This window comes from Heterodontus francisci, chromosome 4 (genome assembly GCF_036365525.1).
Source record: "Heterodontus francisci isolate sHetFra1 chromosome 4, sHetFra1.hap1, whole genome shotgun sequence".
Classification (NCBI taxonomy): Eukaryota; Metazoa; Chordata; class Chondrichthyes; order Heterodontiformes; family Heterodontidae; genus Heterodontus; species Heterodontus francisci.
In genome coordinates, this window is record NC_090374.1 from 93,506,941 (window position 1) to 93,534,904 (window position 27,964).

At 42.8% G+C, this 27,964-nt stretch overlaps 1 protein-coding gene across 7 annotated transcripts in view; it reads right to left on the reverse strand.

Moving 5' to 3' along the window:
* Window positions 1–27,964, reverse strand: part of sema6a (sema domain, transmembrane domain (TM), and cytoplasmic domain, (semaphorin) 6A) — a 187,507-nt gene that overhangs the window by 16,324 nt on the left and 143,219 nt on the right. For 4 of the 7 annotated variants that reach the window (XM_068029878.1, XM_068029876.1, XM_068029877.1 and 1 more), the window contains 10 exons: window positions 24,069–24,286; window positions 22,988–23,119; window positions 17,686–17,841; window positions 13,335–13,508; window positions 11,852–11,992; window positions 11,555–11,632; window positions 8,473–8,531; window positions 5,753–5,773; window positions 5,510–5,560; window positions 3,409–3,570 (listed from right to left, as the gene is read on the reverse strand). In XM_068029878.1, coding sequence (XP_067885979.1) covers window positions 3,409–3,570; window positions 5,510–5,560; window positions 5,753–5,773; window positions 8,473–8,531; window positions 11,555–11,632; window positions 11,852–11,992; window positions 13,335–13,508; window positions 17,686–17,841; window positions 22,988–23,119; window positions 24,069–24,286 — 1,192 coding nt within the window. The remainder of the gene's footprint in view (window positions 1–3,408; window positions 3,571–5,509; window positions 5,561–5,752; window positions 5,774–8,472; window positions 8,532–11,554; window positions 11,633–11,851; window positions 11,993–13,334; window positions 13,509–17,685; window positions 17,842–22,987; window positions 23,120–24,068; window positions 24,287–27,964) is intronic. The other 3 variants (XM_068029880.1, XM_068029882.1, XM_068029883.1) reach the window with 3 other exon arrangements.

Here is a 27,964-nt window from a genome sequence, read left to right on the forward strand (position 1 = left end):
CAGAGTTGTCACTCTAGTCTCTCCGAGCAAATTATATTTGAATCATAGATCATAAACACACTGACTCATGAAACAGTGCTCTGGTGACAACCTGTAATAATTGTAATGAATAATCCAAGACTATAAAACAATAAAGCACTTTTGTTAATCTTAGTCATATTCATCGAGGCTGACAGCCTTGAATAATATTTGTCACCTTAAGTTGGACACAAAATGACCGAGTATGTGTCTTAATGCACAAATCCAGTGAATAGAAATGTATTAAATTTGACAGTTGTAAGACAAAAAGCCCAAATAGAAAAAAAGGCCTCTTATTTTAGTTTGCTGAATATAACATAAGAAAGGACAAACAAAGTTTGGCAAAGTGTCCTGCAAAAAATCATTTCTGTCATACATCAACAGGGCAGACTGCGAAATGTATGCAGATTTTTGTTTGGAAGAACACAGTATTGAGGCCAGAGAGGTTTTAAACTTTGCCCACACTTCAGTCCCTCCTTCCTCCAGCCTCCTAATCAGTGAGGAGATATTAACATCAAGCACAAGATGAAGCAACGTCTGTGGCAAGAAGCGGTTTCTCATGTCTGTCTGAATAATAAAGTACAGATGGCTTAGCAACGCAATTCAGAATGCAGATATGACAGAATTCAAGCTGAAATAAGATGAAAATATTGTGCTACTTTGCAGTTGGGAACTATATCTGGAAACCTACATGTTCAGTACTTTATGGTTATGAAGAGACACATAGTTAAAAATTGCAAGTGTGTAAGAAATTCTCTCGAGTTAATCTGGTAAACCAGCAATTGTGAGCCCTTGTATGAACTCTAATATTCGTATCACCTAGACAGAGACTGCACCGGCTCCAGACATCTGGCAGCTGAGATAAGGGGAACAGAAAAGAGGGGCTATCCTTGACTCAGGCAATTGAAAGATATAAACTACTAAACAAGGGTCACAAGGACATGCAGACAAAAAACACGAGGAGAGAAAAGAGGGAAGGGTCACGTCCTAAAGAGAAATACAAGGAGAGCTGGTTTTACATTCTACAGTACTGTTGAGTGATTGTTTTCCCCTCTATTTCTGTTGTTAGTAATGAATCATACTACATACTGTAAGGCCTTGGAACATTTCATACAAGAAGATGAAATGTTCAGTGGGAGAAAGGTCTTCAAAACAATGGCAGCAGAAGGGAAGGTTAGACTGGAGGGTTAAATTCATTTTCCGCTAAGGGGAGTCATACTGTTAGTTTAGCACACAAGAATAGAGCAGAAAGTAGCATACTCTGAAAGATTTTTTTAAATAGAAATAAAAATATCCAGCCAATGTGGTAGTATTTGAAGAAATGAAGGTTATTGCTGTTTTTGCAGCTACTTTGAAAATGTTCCAGAGTATATTCAATATCAAAAGCTGCTGCACACACGTCATGTCTCACCCACATGAATTGGCCTGTCTGGTCATTCCATAAATTCTGCAAAAAGAGAAATTTATTTTAAAAGCACCATTCAAAGGAGGCTGGTCATGTGGGTGCGACATCTCCAAGGAGCCAGGGTGGAACACAGAAAGCAGGTGATTAAAAAGAGCAATGTTTAGTGAAACAGCAGAGGCACAGATTCATCAGATGCACTGCACGTGCTTATTTTGTAAAAAGAAAAGTGACAGGAAGCAAGTCAGCAAAGTAAGAAACGTGAAGTTCTACCAGTGAAGAACTCCATGCGGCGTTGTGCAAAATAAATAGAACAGAATTCTCAAGTGCCAACAGAAAAATCACACCACAATAATAATAAAAAATAAACTAAGAAATAAACAAATAAATCACCCCATTTGCCAAGAAAACCATCAAATGCAGTCAATACCAAGCTTTATAGATAATTTAGTGTATTAAAAGCACACCTACAGACCAGAATGTCAGATCCATGCAGTCACCTCTGCTACCATTGTTGTTCACAAGAAGGTTAACTGCTTCCAGCTCTGTCAGTACTAATCATAATGATGCCCCACAGAGCACCAAAAATTAAATTGACCTTGTTAGGTGCTAATAAGGCTCTTGGGTCACTGCCATTCTCTACAATAATCATAACTGAGCATAAAGAGAATTAAAGCTAAGTGAACACAAAGCTTTGAAAGGAAATTGAGTTGGACTCAGTCCAGTTACTAGTAAAGCCTGTCTGTGGGTCAACTTTGTCTTCATTCATAATGAAGTCACTTTTTTGTGCAAATTTTGTTTCGTTTCCATCCCACTGAGGGGTACAGCCCAAGTGACCACATAAGTTCAGGCACCAAATGTCAATAAGATAATAATCCACATAGGGCAACACAGAGCAGCCCTCAGGTGTTCTTACCCAATGTCCAAATGCAAGGATCTGATGAAAGGTCACAGACCTGAAACGTTAACTCTGTTTCTCTCGCCATAGATGCTGCCTGACCTGCTGAGTATTTCCAGCATTTTCTGTTTTTAGTCCACACACCGCCACTTTGCAGCAGTGGGCACTGGATTGTAACCAAGAGCACTTGTGCTCAGTTGTAAAATGGTATGTTTCGCGGTGGGGATGAAGAGGGAAACTAAATTTAAAAAAGCATTTAAAAAATGTTCAATAAACTTCCATTTCCTTTTTGAAACAGGGTGCGAAAGTTTTGTTCATAAGAATTCCAGGATATATGAAAACGATGTACAAAAAAACTGTTCTTGAAAAGAATCTATCTTATGCAAAAACAAGGAAGTTATGATAAACCTGTAAAAACACTGGTTCGGCCTCTACTGGAGTATTGAATCCAGTTCTGGCCATAATACTTTAGGAGGATGCTAAGGCATTAGAGAGAGTGCAGAAAGGATTTCACAAGAATGGTTCTAATGAGTTACATGGGATAGGTTTGAGAAGCTGGAGCTGTTCTGCTTGGAGAAAAGGAAGATTAAGAGGAGATTTGATGGAGGTGTTCAAAATCATGAAGGGTCTGGACAGAGTAGTTAGGAGAAACTGTTCCCATTGGTGGAAGGATCCAGAACCAGAGGACACCGATTTAAGGTGACTGACAAAAGAAGCAACAGTGAATGAGGAAAAACTTTTTTACGCAACTAGTAGTTAGGACCTGGAATGCCTGAGAGTGCAGTGGAGGCAGATTCAATCGAGGACCTCAAAAGAGAACTGTATAATTATCCGAAGAGAAAAAACTGCAGGGCTATGGGGAAAGGCAGGAGTGTGAGTTGCTCTAACAGCGATCTGGCATGGTCTCCTTCTGTGCTGTAACCATTCTATGATTCTATAACTGCCTGGTTGTTATAAATACTTGGGAGTGACACCAAGAACCAATCAAATTCCTTTTTTTTAATGAAATGCCTATTGGTTACATCCAGCTGGAAGCAGCTACACTGCTGTTTACCCCCACCAGAGGAAATAAGTGCTTCCAAGGCCTTACCGTTGGTTTTATGGTGATTGTGTGGAGGGCTGGCCATATACGGGTCTATGCTTTCTGAGGATGCAACAACATTCTTCCGATCCAGCATCCGCCCACGGGCATCATAACCCTCCTTAATTGCTGAGGGAGGGGTGGTAGTGGAAAAGGCAGAACTGAAGTGGCCTGTCATTATTGTAAACACAGTCAAGGTCATTCTATTCCACTCAGATTCAGAATCTGAACTTTTCGTTAAGGCAGGAAAAAAAGAAACATCTGCTCTACTACAACTCAATTGTCTTTTTATATTACATTAAATAAACTCAATCTTCTTTTCCTCTTTCACATTGAATTTGCAATGAGATACGTAGGCAACAGTGACAACTTATACCCAGCCTGCAGCACATCGCATCTGTGTGACAGAGCTCTGAGAAACTATGACAGCAATAAAAGTCCTCTTTGACAGACTGAGGACTAGTTACTTTAAGCATTGTGAACTATGATTTTGCCACAGGATTGTCCTTCAGTCTGCAGGACCTAATCATTAAAAGGGATTTATTTTGCTTGACGCTACAGGCTGAAAGATCACTCTGACAGGAGCATTTCATTACTCACTATCAACTGTGACAGGATGTATTGCTTTAGCAGCCAACATTATTAGTGTAACCCGAGGGTGCATTTATATTGCAGGAAAAAGAATCGGGGGTGGGCGGAACAGCTTGCATTGTTAATGCCTCATTTTACGAGGAAAACTGTTCTTAGGGAAATAAATGACTAGGAAAACTGCACATCCTGGTTAAAAGACAATTGTTTGAAATGTTGTCTTTATACGAGTACGCTATAATTTTCTGTAATGATATATTGCACATTAAAACATTTAAGCATGCATAAATCCTACTTTGTCACAGCAAAGACTATTACTTGAGGTCAAGGGCCATATGTTTATCTATTACAGTTAATCTGTTTTTAATACTGTTGGTTAATATTTCCCCCTTTTCATGTTTAATTTTCCAACATTATATAGGAAAATCTGTCCATAGTTGACTCCTCTAGATCCATTTTTACCCCCTCCAATTATACAAAGTACAAGATTCAGAAAGAAAGACTTAAGAAATATAACATGCTCATTTGCATCTACACAGAAACCTGTATGGAATCTAAAGGATGCTCCAAAAAACACAATAGAATACGTAAGAAAACTGTGATATATTGAAATTGTTCAGTTCTTAACCTCCGCACCATATGATGCGGTATTGAGCCCTACAGATCAGGGACGGTCTTAGTCCTTTGTTGAGTTAATATTTATCAGTTAGAATGCTACAATTTGCCTTATTGCCATTGGGTTGGGGAGGGCAGAAGATGAATGAAAAAGATTCCTGCTCATGATAATTATTCATCAGCCCCTCCTAGACAGTACAATGTGTGTGAGGACAGCATTGAACTGTCTTTGGTGTTCACCATGAATAAATAGTCTGTCAACCGTCTAGACTCGCACATGAAGAATGGGCACTTGAGCTGGAATTATAGCTGAGCAAGAATCGGCTTTCAGGAGAGGCAGGAGGGGATAAAGGAAGAAAACGATTGGACGGAGGAGGAATAATTAAACTTAGTCCCTTAGTAGATTTCAATCGCCACTGCAGAGCGAAACAAAACTCATGGCTTCACTTCTTATTCTTCCATTAATTTCTGGATCAATCCTTTCCCAGGACTCTATTTGTATTAAGTTTTTACTTTGAGAAATCTCTGAGCTTTAAATCTTTTCCAAAATTTGAGAATGGAGTCACACACAAGGAAGAATCCAGTATGGTAGGATACAGGATATCATATAATCAGCAGGTCCATATATGTATGCAATGGGTTAGACAAAATAGTCCTGTTTATCTTCAATCAAGGGCAGTCATTATGATTGGGCATTACTACTGCTCTAATCAGTAAAACCTTGGGCCTTATATCATGTTATTGTCTACAAAAGGCTAATTAGAAATGTTGAATATGAAATACAAAAGACAACAAAAAAAAGTTACAAACAGCTAAATGATCTACATTAGTAGATGGATTGATTCAAGGTTAAAATAAATGTATACTAGAATAAGTCAATAAAATTGGGTTTAAAAAAAACACTGACCATGTATTGTATCACGAGACATTTCATGACCTTGTGGAGTGGTTGGAAGGTCTAAGAAGAAAACAGTGGTGGAAATGAAAAAAAGATGCCTCAAAAGGAGGAAGGGGAATAAAAGGTAACAGTAATAAAACATCTTGAATGTGACTACCAATGATAGAACATAGTTAGGAGTTGGGAAAGGTGCAGTATTGACTGAATGCTTATGTCACCAATACGCAAACAACAGAATCAAGCCAGGCTTACCATTCAGTGCCACAAAGGAGTCTGCAAAAAACGAGGAGAAAAAGGTGTCAAAATGCTAACGTCTACAACAATAAGATTGTTCAGGTTACAAAATATTTGCTAATAGTTGTGAGGATTCTTTTACAAATAAAAAGCTATGGAATAATTAGGATTTTCAATGCAATTGAGAAATAGTATTATGTAACATGACACATTTCAATGTAACAAGGAATATAACAATTCGGATCGAGCAAAAGGAAGAGGCGACACCATTATATGGGAAGCATTGCCTGTACAGTCTACTCCATAACATGCCTTTCAGAAACTGCACTAACACCAATCATTTCATCAAGAGCCATTTTGCTAAATGAATAACATATAGGTTGGAATTTTGTGCCCCCCCCCACCAAAGAGTGAACTGGTGGCAGGGGTGGGGGGAAGGCGTAAAATGGAGTGGGAGGCTCGGGGGCCCTTTCCCGACCCGCTCCCGCCTCCACTGTCATTTTATGCTGGGTGGCAACGGTGCAAATCAGCCCGCCCGCCCTAGGCCAATCAAGGCCCTGAAGTGGCCAGTTAACAGCCACTGAGCTTTCTGATGGCCTGGGGTTGGGGGGGCGCCCTCATGATCAGGCACCCTCTGCCTTACAGAGAGCCGCCCCTGATGCCCCAACCACCCCCAACACCCAACATCCCCCACCAGTCCCCCCAATTGACCACCCTTGCCTCACCGAGGCCTGACCACTCACCCCCAGCGAGGCCCCAAAAGTTTACCTTTTCCCAGGGCCGTCCATCCTCTTCTTCTTGAAGCTGCAGTCCCAGAAGTGGCCACCGCTCCTGGTGGCGCTGCTGGGACTAAGAGCTGCCAACCTGCTCCATTAGGTGGGACTTCCTGCCTCAATGAGGTGGAAGTCCCACCTCAGACCAATTAAAGCCCGGGGAACGGAAAATGCATTCCAGATCCCCAGGCCAGGCGGAGGTGGGTTCGCCACTGACTTTTCAGTCACTGAGCGGCTCCCATCTGACGAGGGTAAAATTCCGGCCACCATCCCGCTCTTTGGGAGTGTATAAAATTCCGGCCTAGCTTTCAATTCCAGATTTTTTATTAATTCATTGAATTTAAATTCCACCAGCTGCCATGGTGGGATTTGAACCCATGTCTCCAAGGCATTAGCCTGGGCCTCTGGATTACTAAGCCAGTGGCATTACCCTTATGCCTTCATCTCCCCTTGACAAATATTTAATAAATTGCAGAAAATGGGCTATTCCTTTGAGGGAGTGTTCTTAGTCAGAATTAACAATACACTTTCCTGTGTTGTCCACTGGATTTCAAAGCCAGCAGTTAAATTTGTACTTGGCACCCTATCTTTGGCCTCCCTGTCTCGAGAGACAATGCATAAGCGCCTAGAGGTGGTCAGTGGTTTGTGAAGCAGCGCCTGGAGTGGCTATAAAGGCCAATTCTAGAGTGACAGACTCTTCCACAGGTGCTGTAGATAAAATTGGTTGTTGGGGCTGTTACACAGTTGGCTCTCCCCTTGCGCTTCTGTCTTTTTTCCTGCCAACAGCTAAGTCTCTTCGTCTCGCCACTGTTTAGCCCCGCCTTTATGGCTGTCCGCCAGCTCTGGCAATCACTGGCAACTGACTCCCACGACTTGTGGTCAATTTCCCAGGACTTCATGTTGCGTTTGCAGACGTCTTTAAAGCGGAGACATAGGCGGCTGGTGGGTCTGATACCAGTGACGAGCTCTTGCTGTACAATGCATCCTTGGGGATCCAACCATCTTCCATGTGGCTCACATGGCCAAGCCATCTCAGGCGCCGCTGGCTCAGTAGGGTGTATATGCTGGGGATGTTGGCTGTCTCGAGGACGTCTGCATTGGAGATATGGTCCTGCCACCTGATGCCAAGGATTCTCCGGAGGCAGCGAAGATGGAATGAATTGAGACAGCGCTCTTGGCTGACATACGTTGTCCAGGCCTCGCTGCCGTAGTGCAAGGTACTGAGGACACAGGCTTGATACACTCGGACTTTTGAGTTCCGTGTCAGTGCGTCATTTTCCCACACCCTCTTGGTCAGTCTGGACATAGCAGCGGACGCTTTTCCCATGCGCTTGTTGATTTCTGCATCGAGACACAGGTTACTGATGATAGTTGAGTCTAGGTAGGTGAACTCTTGAACCACTTCCAGAGCGTGATCGCCGATATTGATGGATGGAGCATTTCTGACGTCCTGTCCCATGATGTTCGTTTTCTTGAGGCTGATGGTTAGGCCAAATTCGTTGCAGGCAGCCGCAATCCTGTCGATGAGTCTCTGCAGCCACTCTTCTGTGTGGGATGTTAACGCAACATCGTCAGCAAAGAGGAGTTCCCTGATGAGGATCTTCCGTCCTTTAGCCTTCGCTCTTAGACGGGCAAGGTTGAACAACCTGCCCTCTGATCTTGTGTGGAGGAAAATTCCTTCTTCTGAAGACTTTAACGCATGTGAGAGCACTGGATTTCAAAGCCAACAGTTAAATTTGTACTTGGCACCCTATAATAATCTGGTAAGTGCCAAGTACTAGGCTTGTGTAAATGAGTGAGCCATAGATCTTCAAATATTGCAACTTGCACATCACGATACTTCCTTTAATTTATTTTCACACCTTTAGAAATGATCTGTAGCATAAACATTATCCTTTTGAAATAATATTGCTGCTGGAACATCAAAAACGTATATTAATGCAACAAAAATACAGGTTTGCTTACTTTGGCAGTCTCCCAGACCATCTGTGTTGCCATGCTCAATGTCTTGCTCAAATGATGATCTGCATAAAACAGGGAGAAACATTCAATGGTTACAAACAGTAAAATGATACATATTAGCACATGAAACTCTGAAATGTAGAGCTCAGTTGATGGGTTGGTTGGGGTTGACACTGTCCAGCATGGAGCACCTACTTACCAAAAAATCCCACGGGTGACTTCTGATCGTTGCTGGTTAGGTGATCTCAGCTGAGGCAGTGGTAAGAGCACAATTCTTCTCCAAACTTCTAGGCTAGAGAGGGGGTTGTGGGGAGAGGGCAGGGGGCAACAGCTAGGATCCTTGCTTTTGATTGGACCTTAAAGACTTCCTACTTCCGAGCTCCAAAGTAGGGTCAGAAGGGGATGCATGGAAACAACTCTGCATTATAGATTTCTACCATATTTCTGACTCATACAGTCCTTAAATAAAACACGCAGCATCACTGGCTAGACAGAGTGTGCGAGGCCATGTCACTAGAGTTTGTTGAGCACTGGCTTATCTCCAGAGTACAGTATGCACAACAAATTCCACACCTTAAATACTAGAACCTTCCATAAATGGAACATACACTAATTTCACATAGAACAGGAAAAGTATTCAACCAGGATGACCCATCAAAGAATTGGCTTATGGTCAAGGTTACAACTAAGCCACTGATTTGAAGTTTTCATGGGAAAATGGATAGAATTGGATAACATGACAAGAACCCCAGAAAAATCCTGGAATCCCATGTCATAAAAATGAAATTTGACTCATATGGTCTAAAATTTGGCTGTGCAGCACTTGTTTTTAGGATGCTAAAGAGCCTCCTTAGCCTCCAATAGGGCAGGCAGGAAGTGCACACTCATTACGAACAGAAAGTGCACCAGCTGCTATATAGGTAGAGCACTAAATCAGTATGCAGTGCCCATCTGAAATAGATGTTAAGCCCTTTGTATATTCTAAGTGCCTGTTGCTTTTGGCAACTTGCCAGCTCAATGTAAATGAGTCCCGAAGCCCAATGTTGGGTCATACCATTTAGGCACTGTTGTGGTATACCTTTAAGGGGCGTATCTAAAACTGCTGTCAATCACCAGACAAGATATGATGTATATACTCATGTAATTATCGGGCAGCAGTTAGGAGCAGTCAGAGTGACCAGACATGTTAGTGAACCTCCCAGTTATTGCTGTACATAGTTTCATATCTTCAAAGAAAGAATCCACTTATTTTAGTTACCAATCCTCCTTGTGTAGTTGGTGTGTTTGTGTTAAAGGAAGAGAAACACAACGGGCACTAGTCACCGGTTCCTGCACCAGTTGTGCTCCCAAAAAAGAGCATGCCCAAATTTCTAGGCTTATATGTTATACTTGTTCCCTTCTAATATGGTGTTAAGGAATACAATTCATTGATAATAAATGATTGAGAACTTTATCATCGTATTGATTTGAAAGAATAAGGAATGTTTGGTTGCTGCTATACCTCACTGTTTCAAGATACTCTGACATTTAGAACAGTTACTTATCAACACACAAACATTTGCCTGTCATTTAATTGTGCATAGTTGGGATAGTTCCCATCCCCTTCCCTCTGCCGCCAAAATGCAGTCTGGGGAAGGAAGGCCTGTGAACAGCCTTCCCTCCCCGCCGCCAACTGAGGCCCTTAACTGGGAAATTAATGCCCAATTAAGGGCCTTCCCACCACTGCCGCAATTAGCTGTGCAGTGGCCTGCCCTGTCGGAGCACAGGAAGCAGGCCACAAAAACCCATGTGGGCTGCTTCCCTGCTCCAGGGGTGAGGGGTGGGGTGGTCTCTCGTTAAAAGGCACTTAGTGCCTGAACGAGGGACCTGGTATTGGGAAGGGAATGCCTGCTGAGAGCCATCCCCCTGTCCCTGCTGCCGACCCCCTACACCCCCTCCCCCGCACCCGCTACCCTGCAAGACCCCTCCTGCCCTGACCTACCTGTGGCTTGGGTCCAGCAACGGTCCTGGGCCTCGGGCAGGTGCTCCTCTGGCAGCAGCCACCACCTCCACAGTGGCGCTGCTCAGTGGAGGTGTTGCCGAAGTCTGATTGGCCGCCACCTCTCCGAGAGTGAGACTTCTGGCGCCGGGGTCCTTGATCCGGTGGAAGGCCCACCGCTGTCCACTTAAGTGTCTGATTGGCACTAGATTCGGTGGGCCTGCCGGAGAAGAGGCGATGCAAGGTTCTTGGTGTTACTTTTCCGGATGTTGAGACCCCCGTCACCAGCATACAATCTCAGCCATAGAGGCCTGCTTTAGGTCGGGGAAAAGAACCCGACCCGAACCCGACCGAACCACAGTGGGCCCGAGCCCGACCTGGCCTGAGTTCCTCCGATTTTGCCCGAGCCCGAGCTGACCCGAACCCGCCACTACTCGACCCGACCATCCGCTTACTTACCTTCCTGACACTGAACCTGCAAGAAGCTGCAGCGCCTGTGCGAGATGTCATAGTGACATCACTTGCTCTATGCGCAGACTCAGTTTCGTCCCCGACTCCCAGCTCAGGTAAGTTTTTTTATTTTTCATACTTACCATCAGAGCGCTTACCGTGTGTGTCTGGCCCGACCCGACCCGACCTGATCTGGACTTGGTCCGACCCGACCCGAGCCCAAAAGCCGGCCCTGGAAGATGGGCTCGACCTGACCCGAACCTGACACATGTCGTCGGGTTCGGGTTGGGTAGCAGGCTTCTACCCAGCCATAGTTTTTTTATTGCTCTCTATGAACAAATGTATTCGATAATTTTGGCAAAATCACTGCCTCTTCATTTTGAGTTCTAACCTCAAAACCACCAAGAAGTGAGTGATCAATTAGAATAAAAGAGGGCAACCAGCCAATGTGTCTGCTATTTGCAGATATCATTCAGCACTCCAAGAGAACTCTGGGGAACATGCAACAAACAATTTTGCAGTATTCACTTCGACAGTGAACACCTGCCAAAAAGGCTCAGCCTTGTGCTTGTTTGGTCACCCTCGCTGTTACTCGCTTAACTTTTCTGGTCAAAGAGTTTTGTCCATTCATCTCTTTATTTAACAAGGGCCACTTACTTAATTGCAGATGACAGCTGTGAACACAATCCCTCCTTCAGCCAACCACAGTAGGGGTCTCGAGAAGCAACACATGTCCTGGGGAAAGGACCAAAAAAAACTTCTAATGCATATCCTGAACATCATACATATAAATCAAAGAAGAGAAATACTTCCCCTCCTCCCCCTCACCCAAATAACTTCACTACAATTTATTTTACCTGGCCTTCTTGCTGCTTCAAAAGTTAATTGCCTGCAAATGCTTTTGGAAAGCAAATTTTTATAAACACACATGCCAGTAGAACACCCTCAACTTACTTTTTGCACTTGCTGTGTCGTTCACAGCGAGCAAGAGGCACCCTCACAACACAAGAGGAGAACGCCACAAAGAGAGAGTTGCTGGGTTTATCGAGCTGCATATCCACAATTCTTCTGTCTTCCACACCATCAACACTGCACCTAACACAAAAGGGCAACGTTTACATTTGGAGAGTTATACCCTCCACACAGAGAGTGCAATTTAATGTGTCATTCACCAATCTAATCTTTCATAAAATATCTCTGAAGTAGCTTTGCTCTAATGATGGCAAAGTGTTACAAGAATTCATGCAGCACTCGGCACAAACAGTTACGTTTATCTGTAGAAGTATTTCAGGCTTTAAAACATGGTTTGCCACAATTTTCACCTCCTCTCCTGAAGGCACTCAGCTGTGCTTGGTTACATTTCACTGGGTGTGAGCAGCTCTACAGTTCTCTGCCCCTAGGGACTATTCATTCGTGTATTTTCCTGAACAATGAGCATCATTGCCTACTCAGTCTCAGGAGGAAATTACAGCTAATCCTAATCCTATCTTCACTCAATATCCACACCCATACTCATACATTGTCCACCAGAAACAGGACTCTTGGCTGATGTTCATCTACCAAGTCCAAAGATTGCTGAGGTTAACTGTAATCCATTGTCCTGACGGGATCAGTTACCTTAACAAAGATCAACTTGGGATCTTACTCATTTGTATGGCTCAGTACCACCAGGCAGTACATTCACCCACTATGCCATTTCAGAAATTATATGTAAATCTTCAAGAAATTTCACTCAATTTAGTGTTTGATATCCTGTTTCGATTATAAAAGCTAATCTCTGTCTAATGCAATTTAGTACCAGTGATTATCAGTCCTATTTTGATTCAAAGATTTTAACTTAGGACACGACTTCAGCAAAGTGGGTGGTAGGGTGAGCACCAAGTTTGTAAGGCCCTGCTGTAGTGACGCCTGAACAATTTTACCCCCAAGTGTCATCCCCCATCTCGGTGGTGAATTCCCTGCATGATGCTGGCAGGAATTAGTCCTTGGCCAGTGGGGAGGAATGAGTTGTCAGGGCGCTTCCGGGAACCAGTGGGAACTATCTCCAGCACTCAGGTGATGGGAGTTGTGAGAGCATCTGGTGACAATTGGAGACATGGGAAGCCCAGGCTCCTCCCAGCTCACAAGGAAACATAAACTCAGCCCACTCCTGCTTAGCAATGTTTGCTGGCGAGTCTTAAACACTTGTTAAAATCTTAAAATAGTCCAAGTAACATAATTGATCCCTGACCTTTGCATATTTATGAGCCCCTCACCAGGACTCCCAAAACACCTTAAAATTGTGTGGAACATGAGTGCAGTGTGAACAAGCTAGGTACCATGTTACCCTGATTTTAAATGTCCCGTGCACCCTGTTCTTGTCAGGCGCGGGGTTTTAAAATTGAACCTTAATTATCTTTCTGCTTAAATTGTGACTGTGAACTTACGATGGACCTACTTTTCTACATTGTAGATATTAATCTCCTCCAGGAAGATGCTGTCATTGATGGAGCCCATGTTTGCTTTAGCCAGAAACTTCAAGATGATTCCTTTTTCTGACCCTAGAAACACCACAGTGTAGTTCTGGTAGGGACCAGCAGTATTATCCACAGCAATTTTGGTCAATCGATATCTGTTTAAAAAATGAGCAGGTTTCATTTAGTTTATTATGACAGCTGGCTGTATTGTGAATCTAATTGTATGGGACATTAAGAACGAACAATTTTTCAAAAAGTACATTTTAGCATCATCTCAAATTTGATCTTTGTTCATTGCATGGCAAAGGAGCAAAAGCCAACTAAACCCAGAAGGCACTGGAAAAAGCACAAGTGATGGCAAGCTCCCGATGGTGAAACCAAAATGTACTGGGTTTCTTCACAATATAATAGAGGGCTTTTGCTTATATGTAAACTATCAAGTTCACTCTTTTAACCAGAGTTAGTTCCCATTTAACAGTAATATGCAGACTGCTGCAAGAAACAGACAAGCTCCCTTTTGTTCACCTACACTGGCAGACCGACAGAACTTAAAAGAAAGCTTTTCTTTAAAATTTCTGAATACATCTATATCAAGGGCAGCATTGTTCAACCCATGAAATATGATTTTTATAGAACGGCTCTTTCTCTATATATGGGCATAACAGTGCACTCACTGTTTAAACTCTTAACAGCTGTGCTGCCTTCAACCAAACTCTACAGAAAGTCACGCACTAAACAAACATTTCCCCAGCAACCACACTGCTACCAATGAACAGTAGCTCACACAAGTCAATTGAAACCAGTATCTGTGCTCACAGCCAGAACAACAGAAACCCTTTAAAACAAAATTAAAATGAAAAAGTCAGAAATGTATAGCAGGTCAATCAGATTCTGAAAAGGGAAAGACAATTGGTGTGAAATTTGAATCAGTAGCACCGGTTGTTTGGGTTCTGTGGTTGCTGTTTGGGGTCTAAAATGGCGTATGAGGCACGTTCACTCACTTTTCTTTTCAACTCATGGTGAGTCTTGGTGAGGGTCTTAGCATGTGTGTAGTGAGCACCCACTGTGAGTCTGCAGAGCAGGCAGATCTGACACTGATTTGACACCAGCGCTGCCAATTTGCTCCAGCTAATGCTAAACACAGGTTCAGCAGCAAGAAGGCACCCCCACTAGCGCTTTTTGAAAGGCATCATCAACTATTGACAGGTTAGTTGCTGGTTTATATCTTCTGGATGTTGCTATAATTCTATAAGTGTTTGGTGTTTTCCATAGTTGTTTCAAGTTGCAAAAGTCTACAAAGAGTGACGTGGCAAGTGCTGAAGGACTATTTGCTGACTTCAGGCTTCTGCACAAACATGGGTGAACTAGTAGGCATTCCCCTTGAAATACAGCATAACCTGAAGAATGAACAGAGGTCACGCAGAGCAGGAAAAGCTGCTGGAAGAGGGAGGAGGAAGAGGACAAGGGAGGAGGAAGAAGAGAAGGGCTCTCAGCAGGAGGTCATATCCACCCAAGGTGTTCAGTGTGCAATTCTCCTACCTGAACTTTGGCAAGGGGTACTGTGTGGGACGCTTGCACTTCCATTAGTACATCCTCACTAAAATCTGCCACCTGCTGCAGCCACAACTACAACCTCAGAGCAGAGGACCACATTGCCAATGGCTGTAAAGGTGACCGTGGTAATGAACGTTTATGTACCTGGCTCCTTCCAGGCTGGAGCTGGAGTTATTTGCAACATCTCACAGTTTGCCATCTACTGTTACATAATGGACATCACTGACGCTTTCTATTCATTGAGAGCTAACTACATTTTATTCTGTCCTGCTAGAGAGACTGGCGGAATGAGCACGCAGCGATAGCATGCTTCCCCATGGTGCAGGGTGCCATTGATAGCAAACAATTAGCTTTGCAAGTGCAGCATATTAACTCTCCCATAAACAGTAATGGAAAGAGATTCCACACTCTCAATGTCCAGCTGGTGGGTGACCATACACAGCGAATCATGCAGGTGAATGCCCGGTATCTTGGCAGCAGTCATGATGCCTTCATCTGTGGCAATCCACGCTTCCAGCTCCTTTTGATCAACCATGGCAAACTGGTTACAGGCGGACAAGGGCTAGCCGCTGACCATATGGCTGATGACTCTAGTGTGCAATACCATGCAGACAAATTAGAGCACATGGGATTGGGGGTAATATACTGCAATGGGTTAAGAATTGGTCAACAGACAGAAAGCGGAGATTAAGAATAAATGGGTAATTCTTAGGATAGCAGGCTGCTACTAGTGGGGTACCGCAAGGATCAGTGCTTGGGCCACAGCTGTTTACAATCTATATAAATGATTTGGATATGGGGACCAATCATAATATTTCCAAATTTGCAGATGACACAAACTAGGTGGAAATGTAAGTTGTGAGGAGGATACAAGGAGGCTTAAAGGGGATTTAGAAAGGCTAAGTGAATGGGCAAGAACATGGCTGATGGAATATAATGTGAATAAATGTGAAGTGATCCACTTTGGCAGAAAAAACAGACAGGCAGAGTATTTCTTAAATGGTGAGAGGTTGGGAAGTGTTGATGTCCAAAAAGACCTGTGTCTCCTTTCACATGAGTCATGAAAAGCTAGTATGCAGGTGAGCAAGCAATTAAGAAGACAAATGGTATGTTGGCCTACACTGCAAGGAGATTTGAGTACAGGACTAAAGATGTATTGCTTCAATTGTATAAAGCATTGGTGAGACTGCACCTGAAGTATTGTGTCCAGTTTTGGTCTCTTTATCTAAGGAAGCATATATTTGCCATAGAGGGAGTGCAACGGAGTTTCACCAGACTAATCCCTGGGATGGCGGGATTGTCTTATGACAAGAGACTGCAGAAACTGGGCCTGTATTCTCTAGCGTTTCGAAGAATGAGAGGTGATCTCACTGAAACTTACAAAATTCTTACAGGGCATAACAGGGTGGATGTGGATAGGATGTTTCCTCTGGCTGGTGAATCTAGAACAAGGGGGACACAGTCTCGGAATAAGGGGCAGGCCCTTTAAGACTGAGATGAGGAGGAATTTCTTTACTGAGAGGGTGGTGAATCTGTGGAATTCTCTACTCCAGAGGGCTGTAGAAGCTCAATCGTTGAGCATGTTCAAGACAGAAATCGATAGGTTTCTGGATACTAACCACATCAAGGGGATAGTGGGGAAAAATGGTGCAGAGGTAGATGATCAGCCATGATCTGTTTGAATGGTGGAGCAGACTCGATGGGCTGAATAGCCTCCTTCTGTTCGTATTTCCTATGATCCTATGACATGCACAGCATATATACAATGAAAGCCATGTTGTCACAAGAAATGTAATAGAGCAGACCACTGGTGTGCTGAAACAACACTTCTGCTGCCTGGACCACTCTGGAGGAGCCCTGCCATACTCGGTAGCAAGATTTGTTGTGGTCTGCTGCATACTGCACTCCCTCATCATCATGAGGGCACAGGCCTTGCCATCAGCTATATGTCGAGCAGATAAGAAGCAGCAGCATGAGGAGGAGACAGAGGAAGGGAAGATACAGTCTAGACAGCCCCTTTCTGACTGGACTGTCCATGAAAATCTCATTCAACTGCAATACCATTAATCGCAACCTCAATCCCCCATTCACCCACAGTTCCACATCTCACCTTCCATCTGTTATTGACTAACACACTGTACACCTGGCCACAAAGCAATAATAAAAGACAACACAAAATAAACATTCCAAGCCAAATTTATAAATCAAACCATGTCATATTGCATACAAATGTCAACCAATAACCCTTATGCAATCCCTTAGTGCCTGTCTTGTAGGTGCCTTTGCCTGTCCCAGTTCTCCTACCCAGTTCTACCACAGTGGCTGCAGCTTGGCTGGTGGAAGACTGCTGACTTTCAGTACAGGAGACTATAGTGGTCTTGGAGGATGATTTCGCACAGCTCTGGGCCTAGAAGGCCTGTTTGTGGACTGCATCAGCTAAGCAAGGGCAGCAGCAGTCTGGGCTGGCTGGATGACAGGCAACAACCAGGGCACTGGCAGAGTGACAGGGTTGGGAGGATGAATGCTGTCAGCCTGAGAGAGGGCAACAAGTTCACGCTCCATGGAGCTACTGCCACACCCCCAGGGCAACACTTCAGCAATCTTAGTGGTTTCTCATGTGTAATGCCTATTTTTAAAAAAATGTTTAAAGCTGCAGACAATATAAACTCTTTTCATGCACTGAAGCGTTTTTTTCCCATTGGGAATCATGCCAGAACAGGCCCAAAAAAAGGGATGGTAGTACTTTCAAGTTAAGACTGAATATAAGCGCCCACAAACCTGACCATCGTCCTCAGAAACCATGGTCTATTGTCAATTGAAGGTACAGCTTCGTCCAGGAGAGGATGCGTTTTAATGAAGTTGAGTGTATCATCTGGGAATCCGTTGGAGGTCCCAAATCTTTCCAGTAATACTGAACCTGCACAAGAGCCAGGCCTGTGCAAGAGAACAAAGACAAGGATTGTTAGAGAGTGAAAAAGCAGCCAGAAGCACCAGCTTTGTAAAATTGGTGCTTGGAAAACATTTTGACCAGTATGATAGCATTCTAAGATGAGGTGGTAAAGGAAATTAACAGCGTATCTTGCCCATTAAACTATTCATGCGCTTCCTTTGGGTGTTTTAATTTTTCAAAGGGACTTGAAGATTGCTTTCTTCGATAGCGCTTGGATACATACCAATTGCTCAGCTAATTCACACTGGGGTGGCTGTGCTGCAAAAAGAAAACGTACAGCCCAGGGATTTTCTCCTGAACAACTACTGAACTTCCATCCACTATATACACCATGTTCATTTTTAAATATTTATCCACTTCGACTGTGAATTATTTATCAAATAAACTGGATTATTCCCATTGTGAATTATAATTGATATCCTATTTTTATATGTAAAGCTGAAAAGGAAGAGACTGCATGAAAAATACTGTGGGACACCAGTTCCCACTTCATGCCATTGTATCAATTCTTTTCTCTGTTATTAACTGGAGGCATTAACCTGTTTTAAGTTAAATAGGTTAAAATGTCTGTTAAAACAGTAGAGAGAGGAATTTCAGACATGCACTGAGCATTTGCACATACATTTCCCACAGTGTATTTTTGCAGCCTGATTTAGGGGTTTAGCTAGTTAGGTGTTGCTCCAAGTCTGATATATTGGCTAATATATTTTATACAGTCAAATTGCTATTAAAATCCTGAAAATATGAGTCTAATATTAACTCAGTGGTGCCCTGGTCAATATTTGTCTTTCAATCAATATCACCAAAAAACAGATTACCTGGTCATTTTTCTCATGACTGTTTGTGGGATCGTGTTGTGCACAAATTGTCTGCTGCATTTCCTACAACAGCAACTATAACTCAAAAATACTTTATTGGACAGCCTGAGTTTGTGAATGGCACAATCTAAATGCATGTTCTTTTTTTTCCTTATACTGTTACAAATATAACAGTAGGGGTTACTTGCTGTCCAGTGGAGTGCAGTGAACATGGAAAGAACGCTCATTCTGTTGTGTGGACAGGGTTCTACAATTTTCCATCTTCAGCGCATACTATGCTGCACAACAGCCAAGAACCTTATTTCAAGCAAGAAGTCAAATTGGTAGAACACAGTTTTGCCCCAAAGCAACACAATTCCCACTGATAGTCTATGGAGCGGTATCATCAGTGGTCATTGAGCCCACAGTCTGGCCTACATCAGCTAAAAAGTAGCAGCATCAAGTGGAAGTAACAAAACTTTTTATGCACAATTTGAATTCATATTAGCTCAGATATCCAGTGAAATGCAATCTCTTTGCATGCTTGGTTTTCTTTTATGCTGGAAAAAAGTATGGAGAAAAATCTTTGTCATGTATATGCAGCAATGTGCTTATCAAATGTAAAGGGTGGCAGTGATGTAGTGGTATTGTCACTGGACTCATAACCTAGAGTATTGATCTAGGGACATGGGTTTGAATTCTACCACAGCAGAAGGTAGAATTCAATTAATAAATCTGGAATTAAAACCTAGTCTAATGATGGCCATGAAACCATTGTCGATTGTTGTAAAAACCCATTTGGTTCACTAATGTCCTTTAGGAAAGGAAATCTGCTGTCCTTACCTGGTCTGGCCTACATGTGATTCCAGACCCACAGCAATGTGGTTGACTCTTAAATGACCTCTGAAATGGTCTAACAAGCCATTTAGTTCTATCTAACCACTACAAAGTCAATAAAGAATGAATTGGACAGACCACCCATCATCAACCTAGGCACTGGAAACAACAATGACAAACCCAGCCCGGTCAACCCTGCAAAGTCCTCCTTACTAACATCTGGGGGGCTTGTGCCAAAGTTGGGAGAGCTGTCCCACAGACATAGTCATAGTCATGGAATCATACCTTACAGACACTGCCATCACAATCCCCGGGTATGTCCTGTCCCATCAGCAGTACAGACTCAGCAGAGGTGGTGGCACAGCGGTATATAGTAGGGAGGGAGTTGACCTGGGAGTCCTCAACATTGACTCCAGACCCCATGAAGTCTCATAGCATCAGGCCAAACATGGGCAAGGAAACTTCTCCATATTGAACACTACTTGGAGGAAGCACTGAGGGTGGCAAGGGTGCAGACTGCATTCTGGTTGGGGACTTCAATGTCCATCACCAAGAGTGGCTCAGTAACACCATTGCTGGCCGAGTCCTAAAGGACATAGCTGCTAGACTGCTTCTGCAGCAGGTGGTGAGGGGAAAACATACTTGACCTCGTCCTCACCAATCTGCCTGCCGCAGATGCATCCATCCGTGACAGTATTGGTAGGAGTGACCACTGCACAGTCCTTGTGGAGCCGAAGTCCCGCCTTCACATTGAGGATACCCTCCATCGTGTTGTGTGGCACTACCACTGTGCCAAATGGGATAGATTTCGAACAGATCTAGCAATGCAAAACTGGGCATCCATGAGGTGCTTTGGGCCATCAGCAGCAGCAGAATTGTACTCAACCACAATCTGTAACCTCATGGCCCAGCATGTTCTCCACTCCAGCATTACCATCAAGGCGGGAGACCAACCCTGGTTCAATGAAGAGTGCAGGAGGGCATACTTCAAAATGAAGCTACAAGCCAGGACTACTTGTGTGCCAAACTGCATAAGCAGCATGCGATAGACAGAGCTAAGTGATCCCATAACCAACGGATCAGATCTAAGCTCTGCAGTCCTGCCACATCCAGTTGTGAATGATGGTGGACAATGAAACAACTTACTGGAGGAGGTGGCTCCACAAATATCCTCATCCTCAATGATGGGGGAGCCCAGCACATCAATGCGAAAGATAAGGCAGAAGCATTTGCAACAATCTTCAGTCAGAAGTGCCGAGTTGATGATCCATCTCGGCCTCCTTTTGAAGTTTCCAGCATCACAGATGCTAGTCTTCAGCCAATTGGATTCACTCCACGTGATATCAAGAAATAACTGAAGGCACTGGATACTGCAAAGGGTATGGGCCCTGACAACATTCCGGCAACAGTACTGAAGACCTGTGCTCCAGAACTTGCCACACCCCTAACCAAGCTGTTCCAGTACAGCTACAACACTGGCATCTTCCCGGCAATGTGGAAAATTGCCCAGGTATGTCCTGTACACAAAAAGCAGGACAAGTCCAACCCAGCCAATTACCGCCCCATCAGTCTACTCTCAATCATCAGTAAAGTGATGGAAGATCTCGTCGACAGTACTATCAAGCGGCACTTGCTTAGCAATAATCTGCTCAGTGATGCTCAGTTTGGGTTCCGCCATGATCAACAGCTCCTGACCTCATTACAGCCTTGGTTCAAACATGGATAAAAGAGCTGAACTCAAGAGATGAGATGAGAGTGACTGCCTTTGACATCAAGGCAGCATTTGACTGAATATGGCATCAAGGAGCCCTAGCAAAACTGAAGTCAATGGGAATCAGGGGGAAAACTCTCTGCTGGTTGGAGTCATATCTAGCGCAAAGGAAGATGGTTGTGATTGTCGGAGGTCAATCATCTGAGCTCTAGGACATCACTGCAGGAGTTCTTCAGGGTAGTGTCCTCAGCCCAACCAGCTTCAGCTGCTTCATCAATGACCTTCCTTCAATCATAAAGTCAGAAGTGGGGATATTCGCTGACGATTGCACAATGTTCAGCACCATTTGCGACTCCTCAGATGCTGAAGCAGTCTGTGTAGAAATGCAGCAAGACCTGGACAATATCCAGGCTTGGGCTGATAAGTGGAAAGTAACATTCGTGCCACACAAGTGTCAGGCAATGACCATCTCCAACAAGACAGAATCTAACCATCTCCCCTTGACATTCAACATCGTTACGATCACTGAATCCCCCTCTATCAACATCCTAGGGTTTACCATTGAACAGAAACGGAACTGGAATATTCATATAAATACCATGGCTACAAGAGCAGGTCAGAGGCTAGGAATCCTGCGGCGAGTAAATCACCTCCTGACTCCCCAAAGCCTGTCCACCATCTGCAAGGCACAAGTCAGGAGTGTGATGGAATACGCTCCACTTGCCTGGATGGGTGCAGCTCCAACAACACTCAAGAAACTCGACACTATCCAGGACAAAGCAGCCTGCTTGACTGGCGCCCATCCATCGTCTTCAACATTTACTCCCCCCATCACTGACACACACTGGCAGCAATGTGTACCATCTACAAGATGCACTGCAGCAATGTGCCAAGGCCCCTTAGACAGCACCTTCCAAACCCACAAGCTCTACCACCTAGAAGGACAAGGGCAGCAAATGGTTGGGAACACCACCACCTGCAAGTTCCCCTCCAAGTCACACACCATCCTAACTTGGAACTATATCGCCGTTCCTTCACTGTCGCTGGGTCAAATCCTGGAACTCCCTTTGTAACAGCTCTGTGGGTGTCCCGACCCCACATGGACTGCAGCGGTTCAGGAAGGCAGCTCACCAACCACTTCCCGAGGGCAATTAGGGATGTGCAATAAATGCTGGCCTAGCCAGCGACGCCCACATCCCATGAATGAATAAAAAAGATGAGTGTTTTGTGCTGTGCAAGAATGCTCTCAAATTTAACTCTGAAAATCAAATCAATCTGACCAATGTGGCCAATCTGTAATGGAATAAACAAACTCAAGTCACAAGAGCAGCATTTAAACAAAGTGCATGAAAGACTATGAAAATAGATCATTTGTCCTCTGACTGATACAGGAGTCTAATGGAAAAAGAACTGAGATAAAATTAACTAACTGTAAACCTTGGTTTAAGTGACAAAGCAGTCAACAAATACGCAGTCCCTTTCTTTAACTTGTACGCAGTGTCTTTTGTGTGATAAAACGTTGTCCCTTCAAATACTTTAGGCTGAAGGTGGTGTCACGCTCATTCAAAATTTGCTGGGGCGGGGGGAATTGCGAATAGGTTGCTTACTGAACTAAGGACAAAATCTTGTAAATTAAATACTTACTCTCATCTCATCTATTCATTTTAGTGGAAATGAGAAAACCATCAATGTCACTGCCAAGAGGTTTTTATACTGTTTGAATATTTCTAAATGCTTTTTAAAGCATTTTCTGTGAAAAATATTTTTTAAAGACAGCTGGTATACCTTGGCTTAGGAACTCGGTCTTCAGGGACTGGCGTCCACGTGGAATCAGAGGATTTCTGCTCTTTGAATCGACCAGTAAAAACCGTGGCAACGTCCTCCATATCATACGCACAGACTGCTGAGCCAGGGATGCTGCAATGTGACATTTACCAGAAAAGCACTGTTCATTCAAGAGCCATGCAGCAAATCAATCCTTAACATATTCTCTAAAGTTGGCTTCCTGTTCTCCTACTAACAAACTACTTCATAATGAGCTCTCACACAGCTTGAGGGTTTTCTTTTGAAACCCCAACCCCTCCCCCAACCCCCCCCCCCCCCCCCCACCACCACAACCACAACCCACCCTTCCCCCCTACCCCTGTTAACACAGCCCCATGCAAAGGGCATTGGATTACTGTACTAGTGCATATGTTGTGGAAGACTATGCATGTCCCACAAACTTTTCCAGCCTTTCTGGCTTTTAGTTTATCTTTGCCTCAGTCAGAAAATGATGGCCAATTAAGCAATAGAAAAAAAAAACAACAAAATAAACTGCTGCTAGTTTTATAAACAGAATAGAACAAAACAGCAATAAAAAGACTAAACATTTTAGATTCTAGTCACGCTTGGAAAGAGATGCTGTGCTTTTGTTCATTGTAGGAATTAACACAAACCCAAGAAAAATCCTCAGATATATAACACTAGTAACATATGACAACAACAACTTATATTTGTATAACACCTTTAACGTAATAAAATGTCCCATGGCACTTCACAGGAGCATTATAAAACTAAATATGGTACCGAGTCACATATATTCATTAGTATTAGTCATTTTGTGGATTGAAAATGCAAGTGCATACAATTAAATTATTATTTAAAATAACAAGTCCCTAAAAGGAAGGAAATTGCACATAATTATCTTGTGTGTTCTGGAAATTTTATTATGGGACCTCAGTAAAATTACATTTGACCTACACTTAATAGCAGCCTTCAGCTTAAAGTGCTCTGCACTCGTAGTTTAAACAAGCAATGTAATTGCAAGATATTCATTCTAATAGCTTTAGTCTTGCATCTCAAAGGCTCTTTACAACACATTTACCTGTTATAAGGGGTAGAAAATGTTGCTAGAATGACATCACGGCCATTAATATGGACAACATCTGTTACTGACTGCAGGATGTTGAAGTAAAAGTGAGAGTCCCCAGGCACAGAACAGTTGAGACGAGCCTTCACGAAGGACGTCCACTGTTTCTCCAGTACTCTTTGAGAACCTCCCATGTCATTTTTACAAACCCGGGCAACTCTCGGGAAAAGCACCTGAAAAAAATATAGGCAACAGTTTTGAAACTCCCTTTAGCTCTTAAACAACCACTTTAAAACTTCAATACACTGCCCCCAAAATTAAAACTGAGGTCTATTCAATAAAAAATATTCCACAAGTCTCCAGTGGAACAACATATGAGTACACAAATAATAAAAGCAAAATACTGCAGATGCTGGAAATCTGAAATAAAAACAAGAAGTTAACAAAAGTTAACGTTTCAGGTCAGTGACCTTTCATCAGAATTGAGTTTTATATGAGTTCAGCCTCAGAGGACTCCTGCAAATTGAATCAACAATTTCTGTTAATGCTATCTGAAAGGTTTAGGTTTGGTTTAGAGATACAGCACTGAAACAGGCCCTTCGGCCCACCGAGTCTGTGCCGACCATCAACCACCCATTTATACTAATCCTACACTAATCCCATATTCCTACCACATCCCCACCTGTCCCTATATTTCCCTACCACCTACCTATCCTCGTGGCAATTTATAATGGCCAATTTACCTACCAACCAGCAAGTCTTTTTGGCTTGTGGGAGGAAACCGGAGCACCCGGAGGAAACCCACGCAGACACAGGGAGAACTTGCAAACTCCACACAGGCAGTACCCAGAATTGAACCCGGGTCGCTGGAGCTATGAGGCTGCGGTGCTAACCACTGCGCCACTGTGCTAACTGAAAGTTAGTTACTTCTCCTGGAAAATTTTATTTAACACATATGCATGTGGGCTCCCCTCCACCAATCTAATTTCAATCTGCTGACAGAGGCCTGGGAATTGGTAGGTTGCTCCTTTCACAGTTAGGAAATTGAGTAACTATACACATTATATGGAGAAAATTAGTCATTAAAAAGGACTGAGTTTTAAAATCAGATGGGAAGTAATATGCCAATTGAAATTAAAATCCCTGTCATTAATACCAAGTGACTAATGGACTGTGCCAGATTCTGTGGCTTCACTACAACATCAAACAATATTCAGGTTAGTCACTAAATGAAAAATGCAGATCCACTCCCACATGTATGGTAATACTGCAATATCACATTGAAAATGGATTTAACTTTAGGTTACTACTTTGTTCAAAAGAGCAAAATGTGGATTTTTGTGTCACTTTTCCATCGCTCTGTCTGTTTTGAGTTACCACTCTGACCAATTATAAAGCTCACAGGAGCAGTGCTGCTGACCATTCATTAACAGAGACAGTGGAGATTATCCAATATTTCAATCAGGATAGTGATACTGCGAAGGAAGAGGGAACACTTTTTATATTACAAATATGCCTGGCTTTAATAGAAGAAAATGACAAACTCATCTGAAGTTTGACCTTTTCTGTTGAAAATGTCATATTTTTCCACCAACCCTGGAGTGGTGTCTTTCTCTCTCATGCGCTCTCTCTCCCCCAACCAGACTGCTCCAGTGACATTATTAATAGGAAAAATCTTTCAATAACTCATGTACAAACAGCACAGAGAGACAATTTCAAAACAGCCTGAAAGCTACTATGGACCCACCTAGTCAGAAACATGTTACAGGTTGGAAACCTACACGATTAAAAGTCCTTTTTCCATTTGTATTTTTGTTTCCCTACAACAATTTCCCTACATCTCAAACGTACTTCATTGGATGTAAGGCGATCTGAGCATCTTGAAATTGTGACAGGCGCTATATAAAGGCATAAAAACGGAAAATGTTGGAAATACTTAGCAGGTCTCTGAACTAAAACATTAACTCTGTTTCTCTCTCCACAGATGCTGCCCGACCTGTTGATTATTTATAGGATTTTCTGTTTTTATTTCAGATTTCCAGCATCCATAGTATTTTGCTTTTGTGCCATATAAAGGCAGGTTTTGCTTTTTATCATCACAATAAAAATCTTGGACATTTATTCTACTGGTGTTTCAGTCTTAACATAGAACAAAAACATAAGATTTCTTTTCCCATAGTGGCTTATTTTCTATTTTTCCATAGTTTACACTCCCCTACCCCGGCAGGGTAACTTTGAAGTAAATGCAAGTCCTTCACATGGCATCTAATAATTTGTTCTTTCAGGCCCTGGTTATATTTTAAAATGAGTTGTAGTGGACAGTACAAAAAAGTCTCTGGATGACAGAATAAAATTTTGAATTCTTTCCTTGGTTATTAAAGGCCATTCTGGCCTTGCCAACTCAGCCTTGTCCATGAAAACATAACATGCAAACAATGATTGATAGGTAAAGAAGGTCTATCCAGTCAATATTTGCACTCCACCCCATCTGAAACCATGTGATCTCCTGGGAAAGTCGAAAAACCGGATAAAAATCCAGGCCAATTCAGGGGGGGGGGGGGGGGGAAATTCCTATCTGACCCAACTTGGCAATCAAAACTTGTTCAGGAGATCACATAGATTGTCCCAGTGTCAGCAACTCATTTGGATATCTCAGTTTTAATAGGTTTACTATGAAGGTGGTGAAATGGAGAAATCCCCACTGATGGGCCAGTGGCATGGTAATGAGTTGTACAGACAAGGGTACATTTCTTTTCTGCCTGGTGTAAGCTAATCTACATTAGGGCAGTGGTTGGGGTATTGTTCTTGTTCAGGGTGTTGGTTCCAGTTCCCTGAAATATGCTACTTAGGTGAGGTATTGGTAACTACTATCTATCAAATATTGCCCTGGAGTCAGTGCCTTCAAGAAAGGAAGAAAACTGGGATAGGGTGGGGCAGTCTTCTCCAGTTTGGGTCTATACACACTGCAGAATCAACATAGTGATGCAACATTTTTTTTAAAAAAGGATTGTAAATAACATTGCTACAAATAACATTAATGCAATACTATAATAACTATTTTCCGCCTACAAATTTCTAACTTTGTATGTGAACTCAAAGATATTTTCATGCTATGGGTAGCACAGGGTTAACATACAACAAAATATACTGATGTAGAAATAAGCATCAGACAAAGTGTCCTAAACATGGCATCTTGAGGTGTTTCTAATGAATTGGAAGTTCTTAATACCATATGGCTGGGCAAAAACAAATGATGTATCAATGTTTTGTAATGTCATCCCATGCTTTAATAAGCATAGAAGTTGTACATCATCATGCTTTCATTTGCCCATTAATCATATTACAAATCTGTTTCTTTGAGTTTTGTATTTACATAGAATGGAAACCAAGTCTTCAAGTTAATTCCACACATTTTTTTTGAAAGTTGACAAAAATGAACAGTTTCAATCGAGGTTGGAGCCTTCTTCCTCTTCATTATGGAGGCCCATGAGGATTTTGCAACTTCTCAAGTTGACATTTAAGTACAACCATATAAATCTCTTTGGAGCTCCATAAATAGTAATTGCCTAGTTTCAAATGTTGAAAACTCATTTCATGTAGATTGCTTAGCTTTCAGTATGTATCCAGCCCAACTCAAACCCGGCCCACCAGGTAGGATTGACTTTGACAAATAAACACACTGAGCAACAAAAGCAATATCACATCCACAGTCTCAGTGACCCTCTTTGGCTGATGCTGGATTTTTGTTATTACCATCATTTCTTAAATAAATACATGAGCCATTCCAATTTTTTGTTCTTGTACTTTGCTCTCTGCCCACCGTCAATGTTCTTCCTGTTTATTCAGAAACTTTGCACATTTGTCAGCATATTTCATTACAATATTCTTCTGTGATAAGGTAATAATACTAT